Source organism: Salvelinus namaycush, chromosome 21 (assembly GCF_016432855.1).
Source record: "Salvelinus namaycush isolate Seneca chromosome 21, SaNama_1.0, whole genome shotgun sequence".
Lineage (NCBI taxonomy): Eukaryota > Metazoa > Chordata > Actinopteri > Salmoniformes > Salmonidae > Salvelinus > Salvelinus namaycush.
Window position 1 is genome coordinate 25,727,830 of NC_052327.1, and position 17,683 is coordinate 25,745,512.

The 17,683-nt window shown below is 43.5% G+C and overlaps 1 protein-coding gene across 1 annotated transcript; it reads left to right on the forward strand.

Moving 5' to 3' along the window:
- Positions 1-3,277: 3,277 nt before the first annotated feature.
- LOC120065828 (heat shock factor protein 1-like) lies at positions 3,278-12,634 on the forward strand. The gene is made up of 13 exons (XM_039016876.1): positions 3,278-3,403; positions 4,954-5,062; positions 5,253-5,380; positions 5,457-5,581; positions 6,167-6,242; positions 6,449-6,516; positions 7,837-7,936; positions 8,111-8,232; positions 8,362-8,553; positions 8,687-8,795; positions 8,984-9,049; positions 9,558-9,662; positions 11,682-12,634. The coding sequence occupies exons 1-12, from the start codon at positions 3,278-3,280 to the stop codon at positions 9,615-9,617; spliced, it is 1,281 nt and encodes a 426-aa protein (XP_038872804.1). The 3' UTR covers positions 9,618-9,662; positions 11,682-12,634.
- Positions 12,635-17,683: the final 5,049 nt, after the last annotated feature.

The following is a 17,683-nucleotide window of genomic DNA, read 5'->3' on the forward strand; positions in this document are numbered from 1 at the left end:
GGGCGTGAGTTGGGGTGGGCATTCTATGTTTTGTGTTTCTATGTTTAGGTCATTTGTAATTAGCCTTATATGGTTCTCAATCAGGGACAGGTGTTTGACGTTTCCTCTGATTGAGAACCATATAAAGGTAGGCTGTTCACACTGTTTGTTGGTGGGTGATTGTCTTCCGTGTTTGTGTCTGTGCACCACACGGGACTGTTTCGTTTGTTCGTTCGTGTAGTCTGTACCTGTTCATGCGTTCTTCGTGTATATGTAAGTTCTCTAGTTCAGGTCTGTCTACGTTCGTTTATTTGTTTTGTAGTTTGTTGAAGTATTTTCGTGTTTCGTCTTTACTTTAATAAATATCATTATGTCATATCACAACGCTGCGCTTTGGTCCAATCCCTACTCCTCCTCATCGGACGAAGAGGAGGAGAACGACCGTTACACTATCTTTGGCTGGAAAAATGGCTGTGTTTTTTTGACTTGGTGGTGATCTAACATAATCATGTTGTGCTTTCGCTGTAAAGCATTTTTGAAATCGGACACGATGGGTAGATTAACAAGATGTTTATCTTTCATTTGCTGAATTGGACTTGTTAATGTGTGAAAGTTACATATATATATATTTTTTTTAAATTTCCCGCGCTGCCTTTTCAGCGGAATGTTGTCGAGGGGTTCCTCTAGCCGCTAGAGGAACCGTGATTCATTGAAGGTGAGCATTTGCCCACTGAAGTTGGTTACCATGCCGAACTACAGTTAGGTCAAGACCCTGGTGAGGATGACGAGTGTGCAGATGAGCTTTCCTGAGACAGTTTGTACAGAAATTATTTGGAACACGTGTCCTAGACAGGTTTTAACTACACTGAACAAAAATATAAATTAAACAACTTCAAAGATTTTACTGAGTTACTGTAACAAAGACGCTGAGAGTCGAGAAGCAGGTGAAATGTTTAATAAAACAACAAACGAGACACCATAACAGTAGCATAAACACAGGAACAATAGTGACTGAGGAAAGAACCAAAGGCAGTGACAGATATAGGGGAGGTAATCAGGAAGGTGATGGAGTCCAGGTGAGTATCATGATGACGTGCAGGTGTGTGTAATGATTGATGCCAGGTGTGCGTAATGATGAATCCCAGGACCGGTGGTTAGTATACCTGCAACGTCGAATGCTGGAGGGGAGGAGTAGGAGTAGACGTGACAGTTCCAGTTCATATAAGGAAATTGGTCTACTGAAACGAAATCATTAGGCGCTAATCTATGGATTTCACATTACAGAGAATACAGATATGCATCTCTTGGTCACAGATACCTTAAAAAAAAGGTAGGGATGTGGAACAGAAAATCAGTCGGTATCTGGTGTGACCACCATTTGCCTCATGCAGAGCTACACATCTCCTTCGCAAAAAGTTGATCAGGCTGTTGATTGTGGCCTGTGGAATGTTGTCCCACTCCTCTTCAATGGCTCTGTGAAGTTGCTGGATATTGGCGGGAACTGGAACACGCTGTCGTACACGTCATCTATTGAGCATGTTTGGGATGCTCTGGATTGACACGTCTGGTGAGTATGCAGGCCATCGAAGAACTGGGACATTGTCAACTTCCAGGAATTCTGTATAGATCCTTGCGACATGGGATTGTGCATTATCATGCTGAAACATGGCTATTGCGGCGGATGGATGGCCGGAACAATGGGCCTCAGGATCTCGTCATGGTATCTCTGTGCTTTGAAATTGTCATCGATAAAATGCAATTGTGTTCGTTGTCCGTAGCTTATGCCTGCCCATAGCATAACCCCATCGCCACCATGGGGCTCTGTTCACACCGTTGACATCAGCAAACCACTCGACCACACGATGCCATACCGTGATTCATTGAAGGTGAGCATTTGCCCACTGAAGTTGGTTACCATGCCGAACTACAGTTAGGTCAAGACCCTGGTGAGGATGACGAGTGTGCAGATGAGCTTTCCTGAGACAGTTTGTACAGAAATTATTTGGTTGTGCAAATCCACGGTTTCATCAGCTGTCCAGGTGGCTGGTCTCCAACGATCTCGCAGGTGAAGAAGCCAAATGTGGAGGTCCTGGGCTGGCGTGGTTACATGTGGTCTGCGGTTGTGATGCTGGTTGGATGTACTGCCAACTTCTCTAAAATGAAGTTGGAGGCAGCTAATGGTAGAAAAAGGAACATAAAATTCTCTGGCAATAGCTCCGGTGGACATTCCTGCAGTCAGCATGCCAATTGCACGCTCCCTCAAAACATGAGATGAGACATCTGTGGCATTGTGTTGTGTGACAAAACTTCACATTTTAGAGTGGACTATTGTCACCAGCACAAGGTGCACCTGTGTAATGATTATGTTGTTTCATCAGCTTCTTGATATGCCACATCTGTCAGGTGGATGAAATGATCACCAATAGAGATGTTAACAAATTTGTGCACAACATTTGAGAGAAATAAGCTTTCTGGGATCTTTTATTTCAGTTCTTGAAGCATGGGACCAACACTTTACATGTTGCGTTTATATTTTTGTTCAGTGTATTTTGTCATGTGACTAACCACAGATCAAGATACATAAAATTAGCATTCACCAGGGATGCAAACAAGAATTCTAATTGCATGGTCACAAATAGGAACTAATTTATTTCTGACCAGGATTTGACATTTATTTTATCAGATTTTTCAATGACACTCAAACAACTTCACAAACAATTTTCTCGAAAAATTGTGACACAAAACCAGTGGTTGTTGATACAAAAATCTTACAAACCACATACTGTACGATGTACTCTTTCTAAGGGTTACATGTTATATGATATTTATGTGTTTGTCCTTGAGCTATGAAGATGAGTCTGTGAGTGTAGGTCGGTGTATCATGGCTTTTATGAATTTATGAATGTGCGGTCTTTGAGACAACGACTCTCCTCTTGGAACTGGTCCTGAAAAGTTGTTCTTATAGGAGTGTTTATATCTGGACATACACACACGTACTCACCAGCGCTCCTGTGCTGTATCGTATTGTTTGGTATGACAGTGTGGTATTATTTTAGGCTTTGTGATGGCCTGTATTGTTCCCCAGTGGGGTCTTTTGTGTTGGAGGGCTATGGTGACGCTGCAGGGGCAGGTTTGTGCTGACGCTGGCCTGTAGGGATGACAGGGCCTGATATGGCCGTATGATTAGTCCAGAGAGTCAGCAGCAAAGCAGCTCAGAGATGGAGTAGGACCTGTGCACATACACACTCTCTCATACACATTCTTAATAACAGTTTGTTCATCCAACTGAAGTGCAGCCATGCAGGAATCTCCTGGCTCTATTGGTGTGGATGGAGGTTATGCCAGTAATGTGCCTGCCTTCCTCACCAAACTGTGGACCCTGGTCGAGGACCCGGACACCAACCATCTCATCTGCTGGAGTGCTGTGAGTACCTGAAGGACTGACACTTCTGGTTGGTTAAAGAGAGTTAGCGGTCTTTCATACAGTGGAATATATTTCATGTGTTTGATAGAAATTACAAGATAGAGAAGTCCTGTTTTAGTGAATATTCTACTTGTCTATTACTCAAGGATAGTTCTATGTTTGAACATAAAATCAATTGGTGACCATTTATACCCGGGTTAAAAAAACAAGATATCTGTTTAAACCTTTGGTTAACTCAACACGTGCCTGCCTTGCAATTCATCAGTGAAATTAGAAAATGCCTTTGTCTTGTTCCCTTCATAAAAGTATGGAAAATGTAATAAAAAAATGACTGGTATGTCAGCATTGTGTCTATAAAGGAGTGGTGAGACCACACACTAAGCACCCCTCGACATCTTTATTTTTGTACCTGATACTGTTATGCCGAAGACTCCACAATCTCGTTTACAGAGTCCTCAAAATGTAAGTGAGTAGCTATCTTTGAGAAACTTAAGAATGATTTCATCATGATCATTAGCTGATTTTGCGTGCTGGACTCATATTGAGACAGATAAATTAACAATTACAACAACAACAAAAAATCAAAATAATTTGGCCAACCTGTTTTAACACTAAAATAATGTGCCACTGCAGGGCTGTTCAACTTTTTCTTGCACAGAATGAAACAAAGTTGTATTTCCGACAACACAACTAGGAAGTTCCGATGAGCACGCGAATGCAGGATAGCTTCACCGCTACATTGCAAAACAGTTCTGTTTAAAACATTACCAAAATTTGAATTTAGTTCAACTACCACCAAGTAGTTTAATTACTAGTTGAACTACATGTAGTTCACTAGGCTACTCCACAACACTGATCTAGAAAGGTAACACATTTTCACTTATAGCAGCTGTTTAGCTTGTTAAACAAAGATTAGCCATAGGTTGGCAAAAAAATGTATATCCAAGTCAAGAAATAAAGTTGTCATCATTAGAAAGAAGACATGCTCCTCTTTTCTACTGAAAATGTATTTATTCTGTTGTTGCTAGCAATATTCATAAAGACATTGGGGGGGAATTCTCTACAAATATTTTCGCTGACCCCAGGTTGATTACCTCTGTGCTACTAGACTTTGACTAAGTGACAAAAGTCCATAATCTTGTCATTGATTTACTGTTAAATAGGTTGTGTACAGCTTACTGATAAATGTGTTTTTCCCTCAACTTTCATTTCAGCTTTTAGCATACTTAAATTCTAAGAAATTAAAAAGGGAAGTGGCTAAGATTCCCCTGTCTGCTCGAATCCAGAGTCTTTTCAAAAAGAACTAGCATATGCAAGTAAATATTTAATATGGACTTCTTGTTGTAAAGCAAATAAGACTTCCTATTTGATCAACCTTCACATGATTTATAGGACTGAGCCTTATATGGTTTTGACACTAACGTCCTTGACTAAAAAGCATTAATCTGTGTCTGGAAAACTGGTTCTGAATGTTGAATTGAGGTAGTCAATGGCCAATCAGTGGTTCATAGAACTTAAACACAAACCCCTATTTTGGTTCTGTCCCTCAGACTGGAACCAGCTTCCATGTTTTTGACCAGGGCAGGTTTGCCAAGGAGGTGCTGCCAAAGTACTTCAAACATAACAACATGGCCAGCTTTGTCCGTCAGCTCAACATGTGTGAGTACCTCTCCTCATCACTAAAGAATAAAGACCCTCTCGGATATTTAGCAGTATTTAGAAGTGAATAGTGTAGGAATGACTTGTGTATTGTGTAGGTACTGTAGGATAGGCATTCATTTGAGTGTTTGTGCCTCTGGAGGTGTGTGTGTGTGTTGTTGTGTGCCGCTAACTGTGGACTGGTGTGCAGATGGCTTCAGGAAGGTGGTGAACATAGAGCAGAGTGGCCTGGTGAAGCCAGAGCGAGACGACACAGAGTTCCAGCACCTCTACTTCCTGCAAGGCCACGAACACTTGCTGGAGCACATCAAGAGGAAGGTGAGACAGAAACCTAGGAAATAAAACACACACACACCAACAAAGTACACATGGTAAGACCTCTGTGTGTGTTTAGGTCTCAATTGTGAAAAGTGAAGAGACTAAAGTACGACAGGAGGACTTGAGTAAGCTGCTGTATGAGGTACAGATGCTGCGCAGTCAACAAGAGAACATGGAGTGTCAGATGCAAGACATGAAACAGTAAGTAGGAAGAACAGTGTGCTGATACAACGCATCAATCATAACTACATCCACAATGTATGACACATGCTAAATCAATACAGTTACAAATATCAGTACTGTAGTTGGTTTAATGCTAGGAAATTTAGTTTGAGGCACTGAACTGGGACAAAACATATTACTAATCATACTAAGCCATATGCAACAGAGTCAAAGCAACTCATAGTCCATCCTCAGTAGTCCATGCATTGTCCCTGGCCGCATTGTATGTTCCAATGGTTTGGTCTATTGTCTACATTGGTTGAAGAGAACATTCAGCCGCTCACCTGACCGTTGCGCCCTATAATAGTGTCCGGCGTGCTGGTCAGGTGCATGCGTCAGGTAGCAGTACAGGTGGTCTTGTCATATGTCTCTGTCTGATCTGGAATAGGTGGATGACATTTGGCTGAGCACTCAGATATGACACATCAGGGTGAACGGGCTGAAATCAGAGCATTGCCTAGTCACACCATTTAATCACACATAGATCACACACATGAGGGGTGGTGAGTGAGGGGGTGGATAATGAAGTGGTGAATGTCACAGTGGTCTGTCTTACTCCTCCAGGCAGAATGAGGTGCTGTGGAGAGAGGTGGTCTCACTGAGACAGAACCACACCCAGCAGCAGAAAGTCATGAACAAGGTGAGAACCTCTGAACAAACATGACAATACAGTGTGTGTGTGTGTGTGTTAGAGAGCGAGCGACAGGGGAGGAGTCAAAGTGTGTTACTTTGGTGCAAATCTCAGAAACCCAGACGGCGGAACATTGGTACATTGTAAGAGGCAACCCGTCTGTCTAGAGAAACTACTTAGTGCTGCGTCATTCTCTGTTTTTTGCTCCTTTATAGCTGATTCAGTTCCTATTCAGCCAGATGCAGTCAAACACACCCAGCACTGTAGGAATGAAGAGAAAGCTGTGAGTATACTGCTTCTCTTTGTAGTGCGTGCCCACACACACACACGTACACACACAAAGGCTAAGATTAACAATACATGCACTCAAAAACACACACACAAACACACCTGTATGTACATACACTCATTAACACACTATACTAACAAATCGACAATAGTAACACAAACACTGCAGTGGGAACGGCCAACTCAGCTGGATGTGGTCAGCTGACGCGCTGCACAATCACAGTTGAGATGAATGGAGCTGAATGCTGAATCAGACCTACTGAGCTCTAAGCCCCACACACACACACACACACACACACACACACACACACACACACACACACACACACACACTCACTCACCCCCCCTCCCATCCTCTCACACCCACACCACTCCACTTAACCAGGGCGCATGACCCTCTATCCTCTAAGAGAAATGCACTGTCAGCTTGTGTGACCCGTGTGAACAAATCGGTCGAAGGACAAGGCACAGTCACATGCAACGCTCATATGTTCGCAGGTAGCCTAGTGGTTAGAGCATTGGGCCAGTAACCAAAAGGTTGCTGGATCGAATCCCAGAGCTGACAAGGTAAAACATCTGTCGTTCTGCCCCTGATCAAGGCAGTTAACCCATTAGAAGACGTGGATGTCGATTATGGCAGCTCCTCTCTGATTCAGAGGGGTTGGGTTAAATGCGGAAGACACATTTCAGTTGAATGCATTCAGTTGTACAACTGACTAGGTATCCCCTTTTCTCTCATTACAGCTGTCATGTCCATAACACCTAAAGATTTACAATCACAACTGACTCTACATTAACTGGACATTGTTCACATTCATCACTGTGGCATAGCTGTGTTCTACAATACAATTCATGTTGTCATTGTGCCCTGCTGTTTGTGCTTAGTATTGGTTGCAGTAAATTAAACTGATAGAGATATGGCATTGTGTACACAGCCTTGGTAAAATAGAAACAGTAGTGGCTGGTATAAGATGAAAGAAATAAAATATCACAAGTCAATTACATAGTAAGTACACTAACATACATTTAACTTTTCTCAGTGGTTGAAAAGCAAGTGGGTTATTCTGTGTTTTAAGGTCTACGTGTTCTACAGAAGCCAAGCTAGTTTCTCAAAACGACCACTGCTTTCTTAGTACCCCTTGCAATAGAGGTTACAGTTACTTCCCCTTATCCTTGGCTCTCATCCAATAAAGACGAGCAGACACGGCTCTCTATGGCTCTGTCAGTTCCATGGCATGTCATTGCACAAGAGTATTTCCATTGACTCGCATTGTTTTCTCAATATTCCCCTCATGGTGATGCCTGGCCCACCCAGTCCACTCATGTTGGATGTTGGCTCCACCACACCCCCAGCCTCTAAGTTCAGTCATAGCCACCAAATGGAGTCCCTGCATGAGCCCTTCTATATCCAATCGGTGAGAACCCACTCTACCTTTTTGCTAGTTGTACTGCATTTATAGTTTCCATTTAGCATTGGGACATTATGATTATCATAAAATAAAGCCCTTTATATTTTGAACTGCATAGTGACTGTCAGGCTGTGAGCTTCACAACCCTTTCATCAAACTCTTACTGCTCCTTCTCTACAGCCATCTACAGAAACTGCCTCTTGCTCCAATAGTGCAATGACAGGAGGACCAATCATATCAGACGTTACGGAAATGTCACAACCCACCAACATGGCCATTCAAATGCAAACAGAGGAGACAAGGTGAGGATCAAAGGTCAAAGTCACCTTTTATCCTGTAGTGATTTCCAAAGTAAAAAAATCCAGTACCTAGTCTTATTCAGCAGGACTGATATAAACAGATAAGACTGCTGTGTTTCTGTCCCCACACAGGGATAAGTGTATGATGCTGATCAAAGAGGAACCAGTGAGCCCAGGGGTGCGAGGCCGGGGGGAGGGTGTTCCACTGGGCTCCTGCGAGGTGTGTTCTGAACCCCCTGTCCTCCATGTTGCCATGGTACAGTCCGTCCTGGAGGGCAGAGGGTCTGGAGCAGAGAGGAGGAGCAAGAGACCTGCTCTGGAAAGGTACACCCCCCCCCCCCCCACACACACACACACACAGAGAAACAGCAACAGCTCTACATTGTTTTATTTTATTACATATTAATGTATTGTTTTCAAGTGTAGCCCAAGTAGTGTGATATGGTGTGTGTTGTAGACCAGAAGTACCTGATGCTGTAGAGAATGTGGACATGAGTCTGGAGGACTTGCAGCTTCTCCTGAGGACCCACCAGCAAAGTGTGGAGCCCACCGCTGCTGTCATAGATGTGAGTAGGACACTCCGAAGCTTTGGCAGACAGTGTGTTTAAAGCCTGTCTCCCGGAAGCATGGGGGAAACAACGTTACTGCAGAAACAGGCATAATAGTTCCCATGTGAAGTTTCTCTTCAATAGATAAGAGTGATAACAGTGATCACAGCAGCTCATACTGATATGACGCTGTTCTGTCTTTACAGCCATTCAATTTCAACCTGCCCATGAGTGAGTGGAACTTTAATGATATGGAGTCCAACCTAAAATCAGTGAGTAGAATATGTTTATGGTGTTTGAATTAGCTCTGCACAGATATTATATCTTGAAGTGTAGTTATATATTCAGTGAAATCAACCAGTCAGTAAAGTCAACACAAGTTATGAGTTACTGTGATTTTCCACTAGTTGCCACAGTTAAAATGGTTAAGTTAAAATGGTACATATCGTAAAATTCTGTCTTAATATAAGGTTAGCAGTGTGGTTTAGGTTAGGGTTAAGATTAGGTTTAAAATCAGATTTTAAGAAAAATTGTAGAACTAGGCTGGGTTTGACTTTGTCTGTGGTAACTAGTGACGACCATTACTGTGTCAGCCATAAATGACTGGCTTTAGTCAGACAAAGGCAGGTAATGGTAAAACAACTTGTCAACATTTGACCTCACTTCTTGGGAGTATGAATCAGTGTGTGCTGTGAAGGTAGCCTCTCTGTAGTTGGTTTATAGTACTGGTCAGTGTTGTCTTTAGTAGTATCTAATCCCCCCATGAAACACGTGTTCCAGTACATGTTTCAGAGCCAGGAGGCAGAGGCTTACCCCAACGCTGGATGTGAGGAACAGTAACGGCTTGACAGATCAGCTGACACAGGCTAGTCCTGAAAAATAAAGGTACAGTAAGTCATTTTTTGGGGGTATCTGTACTTTACTATTTATATTTGACAACTTTTACTCCACTACATTCCTAAGAAAATATTGACTTTTTACTCTCATACATTTTCCCTGACACCCAAAAGTACTCGCTACATTTGGAATGTTTAGCAGAACAGGAAAATGGCCCAATTCACACACTTATCAAGAGAACACGTGGTCATCCCTACTGCCTCTGATCTAGCAGACTCGATAAACACAAATACTTTGTTTGTAAATTATGTAAGTGTTGGAGGGTGCCCCTCGCTATCCAGACATTTTTAAACAAGAAAGCCATGCTGTCTGGTTTGCTTAATATAAGAAGTTTAAGTGATTTATAGCATTTACATTTGATACTAATGTATATTTTAGCAATTGCATTTACTTTTGATACTTAAGTATATTTAAAACCAAATACTTTTAGACTTTTACTCAATTATTTTACTGGGTGACTTTCACTTTTACTTGAGTCATTTTCTATTAAGATATCTTTTCTTTTACTCAAGTATGACAATTGGGTACACTTTGAACCACAGGCCATTTCTAGAACTGGATCTTTGTGCGTAGTGTAATGATTATATGGGCAGCAGTGGTGTGTATTCGTGGATGCCAAGGGAAGCCAGGCTTCCCCCCCCAAAAAAATGACCAAGAAAAACACATAAAAATTATTTATTTAGTCTCTCTGTGTTTCATAAATGTCCTTAAACTCGCAAGAGGCTGAACTTATCTTACCGGAGGAAACATCCAAGCGACCGAAACAGCGCCCCTCTGTCTCTGTATGTGTAGCCAATCTATGCTGTCTGATCAAAAAGAGTATGACATTGTTGCCGTCTGTAGCATTGAATGCTAAGGGAAGCCAGCGAGCATTTGGCCTCCCTTGATCATTCTTTAAATAAAATAATAGCCAATCAGCATTGCGCTAAACTGCCTGAGTTCAGCTGTGAATGGTCCTGGCGCACCAAAAAAAAGTGTCAAGGGAAGCCAGTTTGCATTTGGCTTCACACCATTCACATATGAAGCCAAACAACATTGACATAACTTGAATTGTTACAACTCATTGTGTCATTGTCCTCCGGTAGCTAGCTAGCTAAAATCGTCCCTTTCCTAAATTAGCCATGGATGGAGATAGGGATTTGGGCTTGGGGTTTTACTTAATTCTCTGTACTGGCCAATGATTATAACGGTGATTCTGATCAAACCATAAATGCATAAATTGAGCCCCTGGCCTGAGAGGATGGAAGTTCAACATGTCGCTAGCTAATGTATATGTAGTTAACTAGCTGGCCTGGCGCATCGTTGCTCATGAAAGGAAGTTAGGCTAGTGAGCAAGCATTTTAGCCAAGTAACCTAGGACAACAAAAACTAAAAGCGTGTATGACAAAGTCATAGACCGTTTAGGGTGAGTCAACATGTTTTTTCCACTTACAGACAGACCGACAGCAAGCAGGACCGTGTACAGCCACATCATATTTAGCTTACGTTGATTGGACTAAATCGTTTTTGGTATATTTTAGTTGTCAATGTATTAGACTAAATATAGGTGATTAGATGATGAAATTGTGCTGGAATAGTGGAGGCAGTGCCTGTTTTCTTTGACACTTGCGGTAACTCGTGGTTCTAAATCAATAGTTGTTTAGTAGTCCGAAAATGTCAAACATTACCTTGCTTGACCGTGCCGTAGGTCATGTAACTGTTTGTTACATGCAATATGTTTTGTGGACTTCACCGGACATATGTTGTTCTCCGGTTTTGTGATGAAACAAAAGTTTATTCTGCCACTGTCTTCTTATTGTCTCGGCCTTAGTTCATATGCCTTCACACTGAAATATAGACCTAACAGGTTATAGAGCAAACAACGCAATAGGTTGTAATATGGCAGTTTTTTCCCCCTGGCTTGGCTTCCCCAATGATTTTACCCACACACCACTACTGATGGACAGCTCAGTTTGTACTGAGAATAGAAAATATTTACCTTTCTTTTGTGTTTCCACTCTTGGCCAGAAAACAAGACATTCCTCAAGGCTCTCAGATGTGTTCCATCCCCAGTCGTCACGTCTTAGATCCAGCGCACCTGACCCAATGTGAGCAGAGCAGGAGGGATTCCTGTCACTTAGAGCTCTGTGGGCCCACCTTCCATCCACCAGAGTGTCAGCTCTGGGGAGTTTTTTTCAGAAGCACCATATGGCTTTTCAGAGAACCAGAGGTTAATCTATTTGGAATTATTCAGACCCGGGCAGTTTTCACTTCAAAGGCTGACCCGCAGGACATCCTGACATACGCAATGGCTTCTCTCCTAAAGCTGGACTGAGCTACATTTGGAGTGCCTGACTGAGGGACTTCAACTCATGAAAGACCAACCGACCAGTTGATATTTCAAGGATAAATTCCTAGCACAGAATTGGAGTACAACCAGCAAGTTCTACTATTCTCTGCCATCATGCCAGTGGTAGTATGCAAAGTTGCATTATACCAAAGTGGCCCAAGTTTGTAAGCACTTTAGTCTGTGTGGGAGAGTTTATGCTTGTGGCGCTGATTTATTTCCCAAATAGCCCATTTGTTATGAAAATTATATTATTGTGCAAATACTATATTTGTATTTCAAAATGATATTCATAAGATTACAGAAATAGTGTTCTCTTCTGTATGTTTTAATGTGAGAGGTCTAGGAAATATTTGATAGACTTCCCATTTGAAAAAACAATGAAGACACCATACATTGCTGTTTTGCACAATTTATCACAATTTATTCTTAATCACAATCCATATATTTCCCTTGAAACAGTGCATTTGTGCACTCCTGTGCACAATAGTAACTTAGACAAATTGTTAAATACTGTGCATTAGTAAAATTTAGAACAAGAGGTAGATGACCCAACTTCAGCTGGAGTTTAGATAAGATCAATGTGTAGACTCACTAAACAGAGAGGAAAGAGAGATGTACTAGTGTCACTAAACCCGTGTCCGTCTGTCTTTTTTCTTCCATCCATATAACTTTCTAGCTACCACATCTCTCTTTTCTTCTGACTAGTTTAACATTATTTATTATAGATAAACATTATGACCTTCCATTGATTTTAGTGGTGGATAGAGGCAAAGTAACGTTTGATTTCAAGACAGATGAAGAGCCTCCCTAGAGCATTTGGACTCTACGATGCCTCCATTTGTTTCAGAGACAGGCCAAATCCCATATTGGGATTATACACAATATACAAACAAAAGTATGTGGACACCCCTTCAAATTAGTGTATTCAGCTATTTCAGCCAGACCCGTTGCTGACAGGTGCATATAATAGAGGACACAGCCATGCAGTCTCAATAGACGAACATTGGCAGTAGACTGGCCTTACTGAAGAGCTCAGTGACTTTCAATGTGGCACCGTCACCGCCACCTTTCCAGCAATCAGTTCGTCAAATTTCTGCCCTGCTAGAGCTGCCCCGCTAGAGCTGCCCAGGTCAACTGTACGCAATGTAATTGTGAAGTGGAAACGTCTAGGAGCAACAACGGCTTAGCCGCGAAGTGGTAGGACACACAAGCTCACAGAACAGGACCGCCGAGTGCTGAAGTGCATAGCACGTAAAAATCATCTGTCCTCGGTTGCAACTCACACTACCAAGTTCCGAACTGCCTCTGGAAGCAACGTCAGCACAATAATTGTTCTTCGGGAGCTTCATGAAATAGGTTTCCATGACAAAGCAGCCGCACGCACACAAGCCTAGGATCACAATGTGGAATACCAAGCGTCGGCTGGAGTTGTGTAAAGCTCGCCGCCATTGGACTCTGGAGCAGTGGAAATGCGTTCTCTGGAGTGATGCATCACGCTTCACCATCTGGCAGTCCGACGGACAAATCAGGGTTTGGAGGATGCCAGGAGAACGCTACCTGCCCCAATGCATAGTGCCAACTGTAAAGTTTGGTGAAGGAGGAATAATGGTCTGGGGCTGTTCATGGTTCGGGCTAGGCCTCTTAGTTCCAGTGAAGGAAAATCTTAATGCTACAGCATACAATGACATTCTAGATGATTCTGTGCTTCCAACTTTGTGGCAACAGTTTGGGGAAGGCCCCCTGTTTCAGCATGACAATGCCCCTGTGCACAAAGCAAGGCCCATACAGAAATGGTTTGTGGAGATCGGTGTGGGAGATCTTGACTTGACTAGCCTGAGCAGAGCTCTGACCTCAACCCCATCGAACACTTTTGGGATGAATTGGAACGCAGACTGTGAGCCAGGCCTAATCGCCCAACATCAGTACCCAACCTCACTGATGGCTGAATGGAAGCAAGTCCCTGCAGCAATGTTCTAACATCTAGTGGAAAGCCTTCCCAGAAGAGTGGAGGCTGTTATAGCAGCAAATAGGGGACGCACTCCATATTAATGCCCATGATTTTGGAATGAGATGTTCGACGAGCAGGTGTCCACATACTTTTGGTCATGTAGTGTATCTTTCTCATACAAACTCCAGAAGGTATGGATGTGGACTGATGATGTAGGAGGGGGGTGCAATAACCCCCACCCCCCCCCCCCCCCCACCACCCTCTTTCTCAATGATCTGAGCAGGCTCATATGATTTTGATAGACATCCTATATTCCTCAGATAATTTGGAATTTCTGGAAAACCATTAGAATCTGAAGAAACACCAGTGCACTTCCTTTGACTGTGGAGGACACATCTACATGGAAAACAGCCCAGGTCTAGACAATCTTCCTTTTGAACTGATAATACTATACTGTGCAATATTACAAAGTTGTGAGAATTCACAAGGTTGCAATACATCAATGACCCTTGGAATGTATAAAGTAACTGTATCAGAGGCTGCATCATAAGTAACACCTGTAGACTATAATCTTAGAAGAGGGAAATGTAAGGTGGCGTATAATTGAAATTGCACTAAGAATTATCATTGTATTAGATTTAGCAGTGTTCATTTAGACTTAGTATTTATCAGTGTTTTCTTTATTACTGAAATATGAGTGTTTCTCTGATTTGCTAGGAGTGATACTTTACATTCAATTGGCGTTGTATTTATTTTTTATTCATTTGCACTGATCGGATGTTGATGATCAGATGTTTTTAAATATACATAATGCTTGTCAAGATTGCAGACTCATCCAAGTATTACATTTTTTTTGATTAATCATCATCTTCTGTAACAAAAGAAATCCATGGTTATAATGCATCATTGTCTATGGCTTTGCAAGGACAGTGTTGTACATGGGCAGAACTGGACTAAAGTCACAATGAAACAAAACATGTATGCAATGACAATAAACGTGAGCATTTTACAAGTGCTCTCATTTGTGTGTGGGGAAGAGGGAGGGTTGGAATGAAATTATAGTATTTTACCAAAAAGAGGCCTATCATGAAATTATAGTATTTTACCAAAAAGAGGCCTATCATGAAATTATAGTATTTTGTAATGTATATGTGATCAGTTAATTTTTTTCTAAGCAGCATAATTATTTTACATGATTTCTGTAAGAACTATATGATAGCTGTTAACTCATCAATAATGTAAGGAAAAAGCCCTCCCGGGTGGCGCAGTGGTCCAGCCTAAGTGTATGTAAACTTCCGACTTCAACTGTATACATTTTCATGAATCAAGGGACGGTTTGGAATGTCTGACTGGAATATGGGGCAAACCTACATTTTTTTTTCTAAATTTGAGGTGTTTGAATTCGTTGATTAAATGCGAGACATGATTGTTTGGTTGCAGGACACGGGACAAAGAGCCAAAATGCAGGACTGTCCCGCACAATCTGGGACATTTGGTCGCCCTGGACTGCCATACGATCTGCACCCACGTCAAAAGACGAGGCATCCATTCAGATTTGGCTCAAAGCCACACATTTGAATAAATCCCCGAAACTACCCTCAATTGCTCTTTTCACTTTGTGGACAGGAAACCTACAGAGGAGCACCCTATTGCAGAAAAGTATCTTGGCTACGATGCCCATGTAAAGAAGCAAAGGCAACTACTGTTCAGGACGTCATCAATTCAAACACGTAATGTGTGTAACGTTACAGCTAACACTAGCTAGCCAAGTGCGAAAGGGGCTAACATGTAATAAAATAATATACTTACATAGCTGCTCTAGCTATGTAAACACGATCCAACTCTGAACACATTGACCATACTAGTAGGTCTGCTACAATTAATGTTAGTCACGCCTATCTGTTTACTTTCTTTGCCAACAACAAGCTGCTAGTCTGTGTAGATATGAGAACATGCATTCAGGTTAGAAAATGTAGCTAGCTAACGTTACCTAATTGATTTGAGACACATTGTATTTAGCTAACTTGTTTTTTATGTTTGAGTGTTGTGTCATGTCGGAGTGATCGGAGGAACGACTGAGCATTCAAGTGCTCAGAGCTTGGAAGGAAAGCAAGAAACCTTCTCACCATTGACAGCCGAAATCGCTGCCATTTTCAGTGGTACATGACATCAGAGTTCAGCATGTGGGACCGATCAGGTTCCAGAAATCATACCCTAGTTTCCAGTCGTAATTACAAGTAGGATGGGCGTTCATGTGTATTTTCCCAGTAGGAAGGTCGTATTTACAAGTTCCCAACATGACGGGTATGTGGCATTGGTCAATTTTGCAAAAAATAAGTAGTTAACGTTCTTACATTTTGTACAGATGATCGTCATGGTGACAGTTTACCGCAAAGCAGTAACTTTACTAAATATGAGGATGACCAGATGCAAACTGCGGAATTCAAATCAAGTGGGAAGATTCAGCTACATGACAAAATGTCCTCCAAACAAATCCACCTGTCATAAACAAATGTAACAAAGTTGAGGAACTATTAACCAAAACCGTTCTCAAGAACGACACCGGCGCAACAATTTACACTGGCCTACCTTTCCTTGCATTCTTTGCACATTTCTTTCCTTACACCTTTCAATAGCACCAACTCCAAACTGGACATCATGGATCTAATATTGATGACCCTGATGAGGCAGAAATTCTGAGCCCACTCCTCGTGCTTATCGTAAGCAGCGTTGTACTGGTCAGGCACTGTGTTATGCGGTTAAGCACACGGTGTCGCCAGTACGCGCCCATAGCCCGGTGCGCTATAGGCCAGCCCCCCGCAAGTGCCATGCGAGAGTGGGCATCCAGCCAGGGCGTGTTGTGCCGGCTCAGCGTGTTTGGTCTCCGGTACGCAGTTTCGGCCCAGGGTATCCTGCGCCGGCTCTGCGTGCTGTGTCTCCGGGGCGCTGGGAGGGTGCAGTGCGTCCTATGCCTGCACTCCGCTCGTGCCGGGCGAATGTGGGCATTGAGCCTAAGGGAGAGGTGCGCGTAGTATGCACTAGATCTCCGTCTGTCCTGAGCCGCCTGAGCCGCCCGTCTGTCCTGAGCCGCCTGAGCCGCCCGTCTGTCCTGAGCCGCCTGAGCCGCCCGTCTGTCCTGAGTCGCCCGTCTGTCCTGAGCCGCCCGTCTGTCCTGAGCCGCTTGAGCCGCCCGTCTGTCCTGAGCCGCCCGTCTGTCCTGAGCCGCCTGAGCCGCCCGTCTGTCCTGAGCCGCCCGTCAGTCAGGAGCCGCCTGAGCCGCCCGTCAGTCAGGAGCCGCCTGAGCCGCCCGTCAGTCAGGAGCCGCCTGAGCCGCCCGTCAGTCGAGCCGCCAGAGCCGCCCGCCAGTCCGGATCTGCCAGAGTTTCCCTCCAGTCCGGAGCTGCCAGAGTCTCCCTCCAGTCCGGAGCTGCCAGAGTCGCCCTCCTTTCCGGAGCTGCCAGAGTCGCCCTCCTTTCCGGAGCTGCCAGAGTCGCCCTCCTTTCCGGAGCTGCCAGAGTCGCCCTCCTGTCCGGAGCTGCCAGAGTCGCCCTCCTGTCCGGAGCTGCCAGAGTCGCCCTCCTGTCCGGAGCTGCCAGAGTCGCCCTCCTGTCCGGAGCTGCCAGAGTCGCCCTCCTGTCCGGAGCTGCCAGAGTCGCCCTCCTGTCCGGAGCTGCCAGAGTCGCCCTCCTGTCCGGAGCTGCCAGAGTCGCCCTCCTGTCCGGAGCTGCCAGA